Source organism: Sebastes fasciatus, chromosome 17 (genome assembly GCF_043250625.1).
Source record: "Sebastes fasciatus isolate fSebFas1 chromosome 17, fSebFas1.pri, whole genome shotgun sequence".
NCBI classification, from domain to species: domain Eukaryota; kingdom Metazoa; phylum Chordata; class Actinopteri; order Perciformes; family Sebastidae; genus Sebastes; species Sebastes fasciatus.
Window position 1 is genome coordinate 4,442,732 of NC_133811.1, and position 17,726 is coordinate 4,460,457.

A 17,726-nucleotide genomic window follows, 5' to 3' on the forward strand; every position below is an offset into this window, starting at 1 on the left:
AATCGGTCGCAGTTTGCACACAATTGTCAGTTTGTGTCCGTCAACAACTGTGTATGAAACGGTAGAAAGTTCAAAAGAAAAGCTGATGAAAAGGAGACAGATGCACTCAGTAGAGCCGACCGATACGTCACAAGATATTTAAATCACAAATACAGTATAACATTATCAGAGGTGTCAGGAAAGCAAAAAATGTGGCATTTTCTGCATTTGGCAGCTTCAACTGTGTTACTTTTAGTCTGTATTAAGTGTTTAACTACTTCGTATTTGTCGAATATAGTTTCTTCCTTTGTTAAATGTGCAACTCTGCTTGTCTGTCTGCAGACTTGTTCATGTCTGTGATTGGTCAGATGCTGCAAACATCGCCCCGTACATCTGAACGCGCTCACAGCCAGATGGAGAAACCTTGGGTTGATTTACCGAGTTGATAACCACCTTCGTAGGACCGCTTAGCGTGATCTCAGTTGTTAGGGTTAGTTAAACCAGATAAGGAGAAGATACCCTGGGTATGTTGAACTCGCTTTGTAGTACAGGCCTCAGATTTCTATTAAAACGGACTCAATTTTGTCTTGTGAAAGGGCCCTAAAAGTCCAAATAAGTTCCTGTTTCAAGACACTAAAAACAATAGATGTCGCCTCTCAATACTGCTTCTATTATATTAATGTTGTTGATTGTTAATTGATCAATTGTGCGGTTGCTAATGGAGGAAGGAGGAGTGATGAGGAAAGATGCTGCAGCCGGTGTAGTCAAGAACAGATTAAGTTGTGTGAACTAACTCTAGATTTAACCTTAAACAGCCTTGATGTTAAGATTCTGCTGCGGGTGAGTTATTTTTAGATGAAAGTCTACCTCCTCTGTAATAATACATTACTATTTGACAGAGCTTCGTTGGTGCTTGTGCTTGATATCTTCTTCATGAGGAGAATTTAGGGGAGATAGATGTTTTGTTTTTAATATGACAGCCGTTCAGTTGGAGAAGTCACAGGAGCTCACGTGAAGGGATGAGTGATGCTGGCAGAGAAACCTCAATCCTGTCAGAAAAGTGGGTTTTTCAGCCTGCGGTGACAAACGGCAGTTGAAAAAAAATATCAAAGTAAAGGAGCATTTCTGTGGGACAGCGGAGCCTGGAGGTTTTCGGTGTTTACACAAAGGTCTGGGTCGGGTTCCAAAGCTTGTTGTGGCGAATGTGGTGCTTTGGGTGCATTATCATCGGAGTCCTGTGAACTGTTCCAGACATCAGTCGACATCAGCTTCACTGCTACGGTCATACTGTTTAAATGTTTTAAAATAAAAAGCTCTGAGAAACAGAAGAGCAGCATAGGACTCCGATTCTGACTGTTCTCAGTAGAAACAAAATGAGTCTGTCTGAAGTCTGAAACCTGCTCTGGTGGTGTCTGTGAAAGTGTGTGAAAGTGTGCCAGCATCATGAGCAGACTTTAGCACAGATGTCTGCCAACACGCAGGGACGCAATGTCACCCTGTTCACAAAGAGACAGTGTCACATTCACCAAAACAGGAGGAGAAAACAAACAGAAACATTTGAATAAGGGTGGTTGATATAGATAAAACAATTCTCATTGAATCCTGTAATATTGATATACAGTATATCATATAGGGCAGTTGATCGATTAAAATATGTAATTGCACATTTTTTATCTGTTCAAAATGTACCTTAAAGGGAGATTTGTGAAGTATTTAATACTCTTATCAACATGGGAGTGGGTAAATATGCTGCTTTATGCAAATATATGTATATATTTATTATTGGAAATATATTAACAACACAAAACAATGACAAATATGGTCCAGAAACCCTCACAGGTACTGCATTTAGCAAAAACAATATGCTCAAATCCTAACATGGCCATGCCGGTTTTTCATCGCCACAATTTAGCATAAGTTTGGAGCATTATTTAGGCTCCTTCGCGACAAGCTAGTATGACATGGTTGATACCAATGGATTCATCAGGTTTTTCTAGTTTCATATGATCACTCTAGCTTTAAAACTGAGCCCGCTACAACCTAAACATTGCAAGTTGCATTATTGCGTTAAAGAAATTAGTGGCGCTAAAAGGAATTTGCGTTAACGCGTTAACTTTGACAGCCATAATATCAAATCATGCTACATTTTCTGGAGAATCAATAAAAAACGGATGCTTCATGGATTTTTGTTTGTTCCACCTGACAAAGCAAGGTACTCATCACATTGATACCACAATCGTAAGAATTAATATAGCAGTCCTCAGTGGTTTGCAGAAGTAATTTTTTTTTAAAAGGAGCCTTTTTCATGTTATATTAAAAGGTTGTTACATACATTTGTAAGATTGACTTTAAAACAGCTCAATTTTTTTTTTTTTTTTAAATGAAGATTTCTTTGTTTCCCTGTCCCAAAAGTGGGTATAAATAACAACAAAAATCAGTATCGGCCCAGAATTTCACAATTGATGCATCCCTAGGTTGCATCATTGCCCACCATGACCCAATACACCCTAGAGATATTAAAGCAATAGCTATCTCAATACAGTATCAAGAGTAGGGATGCACCGATACCACTTTTTTTCAGACCGAGTACGAGCACAAGTACTTACATTTGGGTACTCGCCGATACCGAGTACCGAGTACCGATACGAGTACTTCTCTGTGCCAAAAGACCCTCGGTAACAGCCAGCTGGAGGGTGTGAGCGACACACGACAGGCTGAGGAGTCCCGCATACGAGGCGGTGCGCCGCGACAGGCTCGGGGCGAAGGTGCTTCCCGGAGCCGTGGCCAAAGTGCTCGCTGCACCCTCTCTCCCTGCCGGGGAGGGACGGGGTCCCCTGCTCCCGGTGCGACTGTCAGAATGTCCTTAGTGCGCCCCAACCGCGTCATGCCCCCAGGGCGGGGCTCGGCCCAGGTAAAAGGCGCCAGGGGTCTGCGGCGATGTCTGCAACCCACCCGACCCGTCTTGAAACACGGACCAATGAGTGTAACACACTCGCGAGTCAGAGGTTGCAAGCAAAACCCTGTGGCGCAATGTAGTGGAGCGGATAGTGGAAAAATCGTGCAAATAGTGATACAAGCACCAAATTTGGCATGATGATTCCCGAGGGGCCACTTAGCAAATATAAACGATCGGCCACTTGAAAATCCAAGACCTGCCGTTAATGGTTTCTCTTATAGAAATTCATCTACTTGGTCAATTTGAGTGATCTTGGTGTCAAATTATGTGTTTTCTAGCATGCTGGATCTTATTTTGATAGTTAAATAATTTTTAACTTCAATATGGCGGCCATTTTTCAAGATGGCTGTCAAATTTAGTCGCGGAGAATGTTTTTCTTAAAAAAATGCATGTACTTGGTCAACTTGAATGATTGTGATGTAGAATTATATGTTTTCTGGTATGCTATCTAATCTAATAATTTTTACAGCTTTAACATCCTCCAATACGTTTTTTTTTTTTAACTTTTGGCTGTCCGGTGAGTCTTTGCTTTGTGGTGTTTGCAAGGCTCAATTGGCTTGTAGGTCTACTGTTGTAGATATCAATAGCTGCTGTTGCCATAGGTGTAGGGGCTTAGTGGTAGAGGTAGTACCTTTGTTTCAGAAGTCAGCCACATCCTCCAGGATGGACTACTCGCACTGGTTCACACTACTTGCCCAACTCTCACCTGTGGCTCCATGAAGTTGCTAGTGCACGGCAATGACCACACCTCGGACACCATGTTGGCTCATGGGCTGAACTAGGTGAGGGTAAAACACAGAGAGTCTCTGTGTGATGGAGTATTTCTAGCTCCAAATTTCAAAGTGCATAGAGTCAACGAACCAGCCATCTTTATCCATGAGGTTCCCACACCAACATATCTATCAGTTGCCTCTTTCTGGTCTTGGAAAACACGGACAGGCCAACATACATAGCAAAAGGTGTCTTCCTGTCCTTGGATTGCCTGTGGACCTGCGATCCTTCCCTGTATTTGGCAAAACAGCTCTACTGTAACAGTTGCAAGGTCAGATTTTGATGCGCCATTTTGGAGTTGTGACTTGATATCAGCCCCATGTTCAATCATACATACAAACTGAAGCAGTGATGGTGGGACGGTATCTTCAAGGTACCCATCATGAGACGTGCTGTTGAATTCTGATTTATGCTGAAACATGTCACGACGTATCATCTGAGCAGCCTTTGCCAGGTGGACTGCTTCTCCATATTTGCTTCCTTCTTCTGGGCCAGCTCTTCTTTCTTCTGCAGCTGTTGGGCATTCAGATAGGCTCGTTCTCGTTTGTACAGAGCAGCCAAGCAAGCAGGCTGACATCTCCAGCACTCAGATTGGGAAGGAGCTTTCCATCACTGAAGGTTTTTGCACATTCATTTAGTCTTTCATTCAGTTTCATGGTCATTGCTTATCTTAAGTTGCCCCCTTCTTCCTCGCACAGAAAGCATTTGGGGGATAGAGTATCTCTGACCCTCCGTGGTATTTTGTAGCAGCTGCTCTCATCTGTAACAGTTGAAGGGGTTGATCTCTTTTCAGCTCTTTGTAACTTGGTGTTATTTTTCATCAAGGTTTCCTCTAACCCACTACCGTCGTCTAGTCTTGCTGGGTCACGCTTGACTGGTAGCTGACTGACTGCATGGAATCTGGGAATTTTCCTCGCCGAGAGGCTGTACCCATCACCTACTCTTTTGTTGGGATTTATATGTGGAGAAGTAAGGCCCTCATTCTTGTCCATTTGACAAAGGCAACACTTGGCCCAGTCAGTGTGCCACTATTTTTCAGTTGATTTTTGGTTTAAAGCCATTGTAATGTTTAGGGTCGAAGGTTTATCCTTTTACCACCCTGTATCACGGGCACTTGCTTGCATGGGATACAGCTAGGTTCATGCATTATTTTACGCAATCTGTACACTATCTGGATAACTGAAACCCCATTATCCTGGGCTCGGCTCTCCCGCGCTTGCACATCCTGTCGATTCAGGTTTTGCTGCTTTAAACTGATCAGGGGTTGGTAGTAAGCAGCATTTTGGACACTAAGTATAATGCTGAATCCTACTTAGCTGACGTTAAACCCCATTCTGAGTTACACAGCAGCGATTGTCACCAGTGTGCCCTGGTAGTGCCCGACAATCACTCCTTTACAGTTCTTTGCTGTTTTTCCAATTCTGGCAGTTGGGTTGGAACCTCATGGATAAAGATGTCTGGTTCGTTGACTCTATGCACTTTGACATTTAGAGCTAGACATACTCCATCACAGAGATACTCTCTGTGTGCTACCCTCACCTAGTTCAGCCCGTGAGCCAACATGGTGTCCCGAGGTGTGGTCATTGCCGTGCACTGGCAACTTCATGGAGCCACAGGTGAGAGTTGGGCAAGTAGTGAGGACCAGTGCCAGTAGTCCATCCTGGAGGATGTGGCTGACTTCTGAAACAAAGGTACTACCTCTACCACTAAGCCCCTACACCTATGGCAACAGCAGCTATTGATATCTACAACAGTAGACCTACAAGCCAATTGAGCCATGCAAACACCACAAAGCAAAGACTCACCGGACAGCCAAAAGTGAAAAAAAAAACGTATCGGAGGATGTTAAAGCTGTAAAATTAGATAGCATACCAGAAAACATATAATTCACAATCATTCAAGTTGACCAAGTACATGCATTTCTTTAAGAAAAACATTCTCTGCGAGTAAATTTGACAGCCATCTTAAAAATGTCCGCCATATTGCAGTTCAAAATTATTAAAACTATCAAAATAAGATCCAGCATGCTAGAAAACACATAATTTGACACCAAGATCACTCAAATTGACCAAGTAGATGAATTTCTATGAGAGAAACCATTAACGGCAGGTCAATTTGGCGGCCATCTTGAAAAATGGCCGCCGTCTTGGATTTTCAAGTGGCCGATCGTTTATATTTGCTAAGTGACCCCTCGGGAATCATCATGCCAAATTTGGTGCTTGTATCACTATTTGCACGATTTGACTGAAAAATGGATGTTAGCCACTCCACTAATGAAAGTGAGGGCCGGCACGCGCCGGCTGAGGTGGGATCCCAGCCCCGCGGGGTCGGGCACACCTCCGGCCCGTCTCGCCCACACCGTCGGGGAGGTGGAGCGTGTGATAGGACCATGGATGTATAAAGAGAAGGACAGGACCCGAATGACGGTGACGAAAGGTTAACGTCACGCTGCCGTAAAGTGGTATTGGTGCCGTTGTATCGGAGCCGTTTTGCGAGTACGAGTACATGAGCACAGTATCGGTGCATCCCTAATCAAGAGTATAATAAAATCTACCTTTATGAAATCAAATTAACCAGAAAATCAGTGTTTGTTTTTTGTTGACCCTAACCCAGTGCTACTGGCTACCTGCTTAACTAACAAACACTTGATGGACTAGAGCTGCAACAATCAATCAATCGGTTAGTCGATTGACAGAAAATTAATCAGCACATTTCTGAGTCCTTTTCAAGGAAAAATACCAAAATGTTTGATGGTTCGAGGTTCTCAAATATGAGCATTAGCTTCTTTCTTTGGTCTTACATTATAGTTAACAGAATATTATTTGCTTTTGGACTGCTGGTCGGACAATACAAGACATTTGATGAAGTCACTTAGGGTTCTGGGATATTGTGATGGTCATGTTTTATAAACCAAACAGTTAGTTGATTAATGGAGAAAAGACCATAAATCAGACATTTTAATTTGCATATATTGATACTGAATGCCGTAGTTGGTTTCTTTTCTGCAACTTTATACAATGAAGTTCAGCTTTAAAGGACCGTACCAGTGTGCGTGTGCAAGCTTTTGCTCCTTAACTAAAAATAAATTATTCAAAATGCAGGCTGTTCAGTTTTAGACTTTTTGGAAACAAATGAAAGCTTAGAACAATAGATAAAAGTAGCATGGGGTGCAAATGGTCACAGCAATTTGTAGTAAAAGGGCTAAAACATACAAAACAAAATGGTATTTAAGGATGCATTGATTTAAACTGGAGCTTTTTCTCCTTTACTTCAGCTGATTGAGCAGATGAGAAATTATTATAGCCCATCAAAAATGCAAGTTTTTGTCCACTCCTAAACTAACTAGGGTGTGTTTTGTTCGGGGATTTAATGTAAACCAATCTACCTGCAGAAAACAACCCCGATTCTACGTTTTTAAGGCGAAACATCCTGACATAGATGCAGAAAGAGACAGATATTGACACTAGAAATCTGTGCATGTCAAAATCAACTGTAGACCAATACTCCTATTCAGTTTTTTCTTCATGTGGTCTTATTTGAGAAGGTAAAAAAGTGTCGAAGAGCTCAGGTAAATCCATCATGTTGGAGCTGAAGCTACAGGAACCAAAACCAGATTTATTTCTGACTATCTGCAGCCAAAAACCTCTAACCTGGCAGGATGACAGCTTACATGACTCGGTAAACAAGCTACTTGTGAGCTCATGTGACTTTTGTTTACAAGCCCTACTTCTTGTTCAACCGAGCAGAGTGAAACTAAAAGTTTCTCCACTTCAGGTCACATGACAAAGCAAGGGAAGGTGTGATCACACCACATAAACAATAAATAACATGACAGATGGGTGGAGTTTATCAACAAAAATGCCATCAGGGGACTTTCCGATCACAGCAAAAGAAGATACAAACTTTATGTGATTGTGACGCTCCCTGTGTTTGTGGTAAACTGCACCCACCTGGCTTGGCACCTGATCAGACCACAACAAATTTTAATGTGCATCAACTCACGTATTTGATTGGACACACAGGCCCTGTTCAGACCTGGTATTAACATGCGGCCTCATTTATCGGATCACAAGTGGACAGCTCTAAATACAGGTGTGAACGCACTCAAGACGCATTGAGGACGCATTGAGGACACATTGAGATCAGATCTTTCAGACCACATTCAGAGGTGGTCTGGACCACATATGGCCACATTCTTTTTTAGCAGTGTGTAGTGAATGTGTCCTGGGCCACATTAAGGACCGCCTACTCAACTGAGGTCCCGCTGGGATCCGTGGGTCTGATGTGAAAAGACAGGCAGACGCAAGAGCTCGTCTACCTCGCGGCATGGAAGCGGCTTCTGTGCTCTACTGTATTCTGTCGATACAACTGTATTTTATTAAAATATATCTTATCTATAGGCTACATATCTATAGACTATCAGACTAAGCACGCAAAGTGCATTATTATCATACTGTTGGAGATGTGTTGGTGTTTTTGTTCCGGTGCTTTGCACGGAGCCGACGCTCGTCCACCCACTCTCTCTCATCCCCGGCTCTCTGAAGCTCTGTACCCCGCTGTTTCCTGGATAAGGCAGCAGTGTCTGCGGCACGGAGTTCCTCGGGGACCGCCGGTACAATAACCTTATATTTTGATGTTAATAAAATGTACCGGAATTCAATAATACGTAGGATATTACTACGGACATTCATGTAAAATAGGGATGCACCGATGCCAGTATCAGATATCGGGTCCGATACTGCACTCATGTACTCGTACTCGCAAAACGGCACCGATACCACTTTACAGCAGCGCGACGTTAACCTCTCGTCACCATCTTTCGGGTCCTCACACTCCACCTCCCTGACAGTGCAGGCGAGACGGGCCGGGATCCCACGTCAGCCGGTGCGCGCCGGCCCTCACTTTCATTGCGCCACGGGGTTTTGCTTGCACCCTCTGACTCGCGCATGCGTTAGACTCCTTGGTCCGTGTTTCAAGATGGGTCGGGTGGGTTGCCGACAACGTCACAGACCTCTGGCGCCTTTTACGTGGGCCGCGGCAAGACGCGGTTGGGGCACACCGAGTACTCAAATGTAAGTACTTGTACTCGGTCTGAAAAAAAGTGATATCGGTGCATCCCTAATGTAAAACTACGTCACAACTTCTGCTGTATTAGCCATTTGTTTACTACGAGTTTATTTGCATACATAGCGGGAAAGTGAGACCCAATCACAAGTTGTCCCTCAGTACGCATGTGGAGACGCGTTCTAATGCCAGTTGTGAACAGACGTACTTAGAGCTGTCCACTTGTGTTCGGATCACTCAGGACGCATGTTAATGTCAGGTCTGAACAGGGACACACACTCAGAAATCTCACCTTGAAGTTTCCTTTTATCGGCCATGGCTGATGACTAGGATGATGTCTTCATGCCTTCTTTCACTGCAGAAAACAGAGACAAAAAATGTTTATTTATATATTTTTATTGGTTTCATTAAAATGGCACATTAATAAAAACTTCTGCTAATAAACAAGTGTTGTGTAAACAAGTGAAATATGGAGACCATTTCCTTCCTAATTATTAAGTAGCTGCCCTGCTGAAGTGTCTTTATGAAACACACTGAATCCCTGATGACAGAGGTGCAGCTGTGCAGCTGAGCTCGACCTTTATCCTCCGAAATGTCCTCACAGGAATCAACTGTAACTAAAAGAAACATCCTCCCATGGATACTTTTATACTTGTTTCATTGATCTGTGAGGTTCAATGTATTCCAGGAGTCATTTCAAGTGTTGCAATGTGACATCAGCTGATGATATCTACATTTCCTGAAATGTTTTTCAACAATACCAGAGAACAGGTTTGAACTTGTTGCATGTATGCCATATTCCCACTGAGTGCCAAGATGTGATCATATGCATTTTCCACAGCTGATTTGAAGGGATTAAAACCAAAACCTCACAATAATTGTTGATAAATCCTTTTTCTGCATTCAAACTCTGGTGTGGCTGCAGGAAATATCTGAACACGATATATATTTGACTAGCACAAGTTATATCATCAAACAACAAACTAGGCCAAGAAATGAAATACAGGTAGGAAAGGTATGATAACAGTGCTTTTTTATGGACATACTTTTGATTGCACGATCCATGGCTTCCTTAAATACTGTACTTTGCAAGAGGGCTTCAAGCATGAGGCATCACAGCTTTAGAGTCTGCAGGTTTTTAAGACTGTACTTGATAAATAAAAGGAGGGAAACTTAACTCTCTTCACATTTAATCAGTGTCTCTTTTAAAATATATAGAAATTCAACCAATAAAAACTATCTACTCCTACATGCAGGCCTACATGTCCTTGGCAGAGTTCCAGTGTATGTATGCAAGTTTCATTTCTGTTTTTTATCTTGCTTGCTGGAGGTTAAAACCACAAGGAAATATGTACAGAAGACTACAACTACTACTATAATCATATCTCCCAATAAAAACACTACTGTTTGGGGGATATAGGATATTTATCAATTGACAAACAGCAGTTTTATGTTATAGTTTGTTTAGCTACATTTTCTGAAATGCAACTTGCACAGTATGGAATCTATCAAAGATTACTGCCTTGGCAAAGGACAATAAAAATACCTGGATGCAGCAGTTATGTTTTGATAGATGATGTGGTTTTAGAGTTTATTTCTTGACAAACACCTCCATGTTTTTTTCCAGCATGGTGTTAAAACACTCACCTGAGGGACAAATAATCCTAAAATAAAAACATGGAGCACACCTGATGATGGTTTTTAACTTGCCGTCTGTGTTTTTTTTTTCTGTACATGAATGAATTTCTACTCTTACATTTTTTTCATATGAAGGATATCATGTCTGACTGTTATCATGTATTTAATTCTACCAAAATCTGTCAGTGTGAGATCGAGAGCATACAATCAGTTGCTAAAACTAATGTAGACTAATACACCGGCCCTGTGTAGTGGTGCTGTTGAAATGTGATGTGTTATACTGAGAAGGGTTTCCACAATTGTGTCCAACCCATTTATATCAGTGAAGGTAGATTAAAAATTAGAAACACTTCCCAGTATAAATAACACAAATGTAGGATTTATTTCACAGCAGTTGTATTAGACTGCATTAGTTTTTGCTACAGCAACACAAACTAAATATAATACTTAATAACTATATTTTAACTCCTACACTATTTTGTGTTTTATGTCTTAGATTCTCATTTTCACTATGTGTTTTTCTTTTATAGGTTTTGTAGTAGAATTGTTGGAGGGAGGCTGAGAACAAGAATTTAATCGCCAACGACTGTTATTGTTGTGCATCTGACAAAGACTTGAAAATATGCCAATATGCAGATATATATGTGATAATCTAATATCGGTAGATAGTATGGTCTAGTGGGATTAAATTAAATTGTTGAGTTTGGTCTTTCCGTAAGATTTGTTGGTAAGAAAAATATTTAGAACATTATTAACCTTATGCACTAATTTTGATTATATCAAGGTGTCCTGATGGACCAGGCGTTTAAGACGCTGACCAGGTAATTGCAACGTCTCCACTTCGAATCCGACAAGGGACTTTTGTAACTTTTTGATTTCATGTCATCTTTTGCCTCTTTTTTTTGTTGTTCACTTGATCGCTTGGTTTTATCACGCAGTATTTGCACTTGGTGTAATTTGCCTGTTTTTATTTGCTCGTTTCTTCACTTTGTTGTAAAGCACTTGGAACTACAACCCCTGTACAGTATGAAAGGTGGCTGTATAAATAAAGTGAATTTTTATTATTATCATTATCTCTCCTCTCTTGTCCTCCATTTCCTGTCACCTCACTACTGTTGCGGTCGGATAAAGCTAAAAGATGTCCAAAATATATATATATATAAATACAGACAAAATTGTTTATATATAACCCACCCTCTTGTGATACTGGTGTCAATGTGATTGATAACATTGCGATATGCGATAATGGACTGTATTGCATTATTTATTATTTACTATAAACATTTGACCCAGATAAAACCTATAGGCCTAAACTACTTTATAATGGCCCCCATACACTTAAGATACGTCAGGTATTTGTCTTTATTATTCATGGTTTGTCTGATGTTTAATTAACTTAACACGCTGGTCCTGGAGACACATTATGTCTATATTTTAAAAAAATAAACTTAAATTTGAAACTAAGACACACTTGTGTAATAAGAAGTGAGGCACACAGCTCACCTGCATGTTCTGGTTGTGTAACATGCTGCACATCAGTTGTGTCATAAAAAGGGCACAACAGAGACTTTATTTTTTGAGGTGTTTAAAGAAACATGGTATGTCCACAAAAACCCTCATCAACTCCTACCGGTCCACAATAGAAAGCATCTTAACTGGATGCACACTGGTATGGTTGGGCAACATTACATCACATGACCACAAACTCCTGATGAGGACAGTGAAAACAGCATCTAAAATTATTGGATCACCGTTACCACAGCTACAGGACATTTACACCACTCGCTGCAGGAAGAAAGCACTTTGTATCATGCAGGACACAAGTCATCCAGCATATATAGTCTTTTCTCTTATCTCCCTTCAGGTGAAGCGTCTACAGAGCATCAGAGCTCGGACCTCTCGCCTCAGAGACAGTTTTTACCCCTCAGGCGGTCAGACTGCTGAACAGTAGCACTAAATGAATGCAGAGCTGTGGATTGTTTTAGGGATGTTTATAGGGTTGTTTATAATTGTATTCTCAGGTATTGTCTTATTTATTGTAGTATTTATCTAGTGTACTATTTATAGATTTTAAGGGCTGAGAGAGAGCCAGGGTAAAATGCATTTCATTGCACACTGTACTTTGAAATACATATGACAAATAAACTTGAAACTTGAATCATGCATTATAGGTTGCTTAACACGCCTTTAACAGACACAACCAGAGTCTAAATTATTAAAAGTGTGGCACACAGCTCACCTGCATGTTCTAGTTTTGTAATAATGCATTATATGTTGATTAACAGACACAACCAGAGTCTAAATTATTAAAAGTGTGGCACACAGCTCACCTGCATGTTCTAGTTTTGTAATAATGCATTATAGGTTGATTAACAGACACAACCAGAGTCTAAATTAAATTAAACACACTGGTCCTGGAGACACATGATGTCTATATTTTTAAAAGCAATAAACTTAAATTTGAAATTAAGACACTTGTGTAATTAAAAGTGTGACACACAGCTCACCTGCATGTTCTGGTTGTGTAACATGCATTATAGGTTGATTATCAGACACAACCAGAGACTGAATTAGCTTTTAGCAGTACTTTTCCAGACAGGTGCACACATCTGGACTCGCAGGCCCCGTGTTGCTGCTAACACACGCTCACACTGGCGGGTTGAGTTTGAACCACGTGAAAACACTTTGACTGGAGCATTTTATAGTCTAATCTAAGAGATAGACCGGAGCTGTAGCTAGCTGAACCGAACCACCGAGCCATGCTGTCGGACCCGGGAACAAACATTTAGTTAGCCGGGATGTTGATCAACAACGCGGGCATCACTAGTGCGGGCAGCCGCCTCCACGGTGAGTTACGGTGCATCCACTTCACAACAAAGTGAAGTTTACAACCCGCGGCTCGGCGGAGCAAGTTGTGCTTGTCCGTGTTTAGCAGCAGCAGCGGATGTGTTGTCAGTGTGGAGAGCTGCAGCTTCCCACCGGCTGGCTGTGTGATGTGGGAGACTCAGTTAGGAGAGAGGAGAGGAGAGAGAAACAGAGAGAGAGAGAGGAAGAGGGGAAGCATCAGAAATACATCACCTTTCACTATGCGACCTATTTACCTGGATTTTTCCGAGCTGCGATGTCTTTCCTCAGTCGCCCCGCTCCGGCAGTTCTTCAACGATTCAGTATAAAGGCTCTTTTTCTAACAAATAAAATGCCAATTCTTCTCGCTTAAACAATCACTCCGCACATCCAAGATGGCTGCCAGGAACACCTCCTCCTCCGATGCCCTGTTGGACTCTAGTCCCGCCCACCTCGCCTCTGATTGGTCCGCTGCAGCCACTCCGGTGCTCCTATTGGTCTAAGCCAGCTGTCTGTCATGTTTTACTACTTCCAGGATAACTCGAGCTCGGATTGGTCTGTTTGGGAAAGGTCAAAGTGTAAACTGAGTTTTTTTAAGACAACTTTATTGACACATAAGAATAAGTACAGTTACAAACTCGATTCTGTTCAATTCCTGTAAGGATTCCTGTCCAAGACAGAATCACACCTCCTAGAAAAGGATGTTTTCAATTCATCCATAGTGTAAAATTGAACATCAGTTACTTATAGGAAATAGCAACAATCTAGTTATTGTTGAACATAGAGAAAAGCAAAATAAACAGGGTTGAAATAAAATAACATTAAAAAAATATACAAGTAGAGAGAGTTGAAAAAATAAATAAATAAATAAATAATAATAATAATAATAATAATAATAATAATAATAATATAATGGGCACTTGTTGTTTTTTTTTACCTTTTTTATAATTGTTTTTGCAAAACAACATTGATGTATATGTTTTTTGTTCTGATGATGATATTATTAACTAGATATTAGCTTTTAAAATGAGACAAGCTAATCCCTTTTAATCAATTTAAATCCCTTCTGACTGAAATAGAGCATTGTGAATGCATGAGTTTTTTCTTTGAATTGATGTTGTCCCTCATGTCGCTGTCCTTGGCCTGTTTGTTGTCAAATTTGTTGATGTACGATCCATGAGTTTGTTGTTTTATATTTACTACGATCAGGGTGTCCTTGTAAAGGACAGCTTGTTCTCAATGGCCTTCCCTGTTTAAACAAAGGTTATAATAAATAAAATGAAAATCCATGGACTAAATCACAACTTACCATTAATAATTGCTTGGAGGCCAACATTTATCATAGTTTACTGTGTTTTTTCTCCTGACAGACCAACAGGTTTGACTTTATTTAGTTAATTTCTTAAATCCTGTATGAAGTTTATTTATTTATTACCTTAATATAAGACACATTGCAGTTTATAGCACCTTGTTTTCTACCTGATTTGAATGTGTTTCTTTTTTATTTTAACCTTGTGGTTTTTAATATGAAAACTAGAAGTGCTCTCGGAGAGCGCAGACCTCCGCCAAGGCAGGTTTCATGTATGTCTCTATGTCTTAAAGCCTGTGGTGTTAATGCACAGGCTAAACGGAGTTATTAAAAAAAATTCCTGAAGCCGGATCATTACCTCGATCGCCACCAAAATCTAATGGATTGTTCATTGTGCCACACCCCACCCCTCCAAAAAATGTCATTCTAATCCATTGCAGACTTTTGGAGTTATCGTCCAAACGGACAAACCAACAAACCAACAAACCAACAAACCAACGCCGGTGAAAACATAACCTCCTTCCTAGGCCTTCGGCCTTGGCGGAGGTAATAAGGGATTGGGGCCTCTAGAAGACGTGCCTGCTTTTCTTTCTCACTTGCCTGAGGAAGATCTTACAGATCGAAATGTTGCCTTAAAAAGAGAAAAAGAGAAATAAACAATTTATTTGGAGCTTAATAGTGTGCAGACCTTCTTTGTGCCCTGCAGTTTAGTATTTTTTGTCTTGCACCTATACTATCTTTGCCTGGATGTGCACACACTTGGTTCCTCTTCCAGTGACCTTTAACCTTGACTTCTGGACCTTACGCCAACAAAAACACACTGTCAGCCACACTATGATGTTTCATTATTCCCATGTTGAGACATAATTGAATCGTTTAAGAAAATAAGGGTCATAATTGACCGGTTTGGTCTTGAACCTTCATTCATTGACGGTCATTATGATTCATGAAGCTCACATCGTTATAGTTGACCTGTGTGCTCCGGCTGCCAGGTGGATGTTATTGTGATTGATGAAAACAGCCAGCTATTGATCAGACTTTAAAGGCTTCAATGGGCTGACAGTTTCTCTGCTGACCTCTGTGGTTACTGCAGCTCATGCTCTCCATGCTGCTCTAAATTAAAGGCTCTGAATTTTTCATTCATCTTTACTTTGTGTGTGATTACAAGAAAGAAAATTGACGTGTCTGTATCATAAAGGTCATAGTGTCAAGTGTTGACCCACAATGAACAGAAAAAGATTATAATTACCTTTCATTCATGTATTTCTCGATGAAAATGCCACAAATGAGATCTGTTTTAATACATTTATATTAATATAGCCTCATTTCTAAAACATTCCAAATGCATTGTAAGTCGTATTTCAACAGCATTATTGAAACCACATGGTCAGAAGTATGAGGACACCCAAACATTACACCAAAAACTATTTGGTCAGGGGTGTCTTCACACGTTTAAATGTACCTAATTCAAATATATTTCTTATAAAGCTTTCCTAATGTTTCATGTCAGACATACAGACTTGTCCAAACATAATATATATATAATATATATATATTATATATATATATATAATATATATATATTATATATTATATATATAATTTGTTCAGGAGATCAATATATGTGGAAGTTTCATGATGAAACTCAATGACAAGTCAATAATTCATACATGATTGATTCCTCTTTAAAAGCTGTTTTGAACTTGATTTTTTTTTTTTTTGGGGGGGGATTTCCACATATATACTGATCTCCTGAACATATTGAATATTCATATTACGTTTGGACAAGTCTGTACGTTTGAAGAGGACTCAGTCATGTCATGAATGATCGACTTGTCATAGAGTTTCATGGTCATTTTATTGTTTTATTGTCTGTGTTTTGTGTTGGTTTTAATGTACTTTCTTGTTGAGTTTTGTGTATTTGTATAAAAGCTCATTTAGGCTCGTTAGGCAAATAGCTTAAGCTATATGTGGATTTGGTCTATCTATATCCCCGTCCCTACAGAAATAAACAATAAATATACATATGTTAAAAATCTTCTTTAAAACATGCAACCGTAAAAAAAGAAGCTTCTGCTGACAATGACCCAGATGAAGACTCATGTCGAATGGCATAATGTTGGTCATTTTAATCAACTATCGCCATGTAAAATAAAGGCATTTTAACTTTGCACAAACCTTACAGTGTGCCATAGATTATTTTTGAAGGAGATTTGGATTGTATTACTTTTTGAGACCATATTCCACCCATGCAATTAGTTTTTCACAAGACAGAATAAGCACAGTACACCTGAAGGAATAAAGAGCACCCAGCAGTGCTTCTACTCCATAAAAAAAGGTTTGTCTGGTTCATGTCTCCTGCAGTGATTTATGAACATACTCTGGCATCTTCATAACTGACTACAGTGCATTGAACATGGTGTTTATGAAGCAAAATCTGTTTCGGGTCTCAATCATACAGTCAGAAACCATCCATCACAGAAGATTATCTGTGCATTACTCCTTTGTTTCACTGGGGGGCGCTGCAGTCTGCAAGCTGCTAGAAAGTACATGTTGACAACTTAGTGCACACCAGTTTGTGCCTCAGATGTGCCTACGTTATATTTTATAGCTGTAATGTGGTAGATGGATTGTGTTCATATTTGCTTTGAGATTGTTTGTCTTAGTTTGACATGCATGTATTGTACATGTTATTGTTTCTGCTTGTTATGTCTGTATTGTCTGAGCCAGGGGTCTGGGCTCCCTGTGGATTTTTAAAAATGGAAATGAATAACTGTTTATTTGTTTACATTTTCATTTGTATTTATCATTGTTGTAGGGCTATGGTACGACGGTACAACGGAGTATCAGGGCCACATTGAGGGAAAAAAAATAGTAAAGTCATAATAGTACAAGAATAAAGTCAGAAGTTTCCGAGAAAAAAAATCTTAATATTATGATAATAAAGTCATAATATTATAAAGTAGTAATTTTACGTGTTATTTTCTTTTTTTCTTGTAAAGTTATGACTTTATTCTCGTAATATTACAACTTTTCTCATTAAGTTTGATCTCTGATTTTTTTTCCTCAACGTGGCCGGAATACTCCGTCGTACATTTGCACTTGGGCCCTCACTGCATTAGACTTATATACTATATACTTAGACTATAAACTGTGTTACCTTCA

General features: G+C 40.1%; 1 protein-coding gene across 2 annotated transcripts in view; it reads right to left on the minus strand.

The window, feature by feature from the left end:
* The window catches only part of LOC141754940 (CCR4-NOT transcription complex subunit 3-like), a 48,042-nt gene extending 34,352 nt beyond the window's left edge, over positions 1-13,690 (minus strand). For both annotated transcript variants that reach the window (XM_074614402.1, XM_074614401.1), the window contains exons 1-2: positions 13,510-13,690; positions 9,063-9,125 (exon numbers count right to left, since the gene is read on the minus strand). In XM_074614402.1, coding sequence (XP_074470503.1) covers positions 9,063-9,087 — 25 coding nt within the window. In that variant the 5' untranslated portion in view covers positions 9,088-9,125; positions 13,510-13,690. The remainder of the gene's footprint in view (positions 1-9,062; positions 9,126-13,509) is intronic.
* Between the last annotated feature and the right edge of the window lie 4,036 nt (positions 13,691-17,726).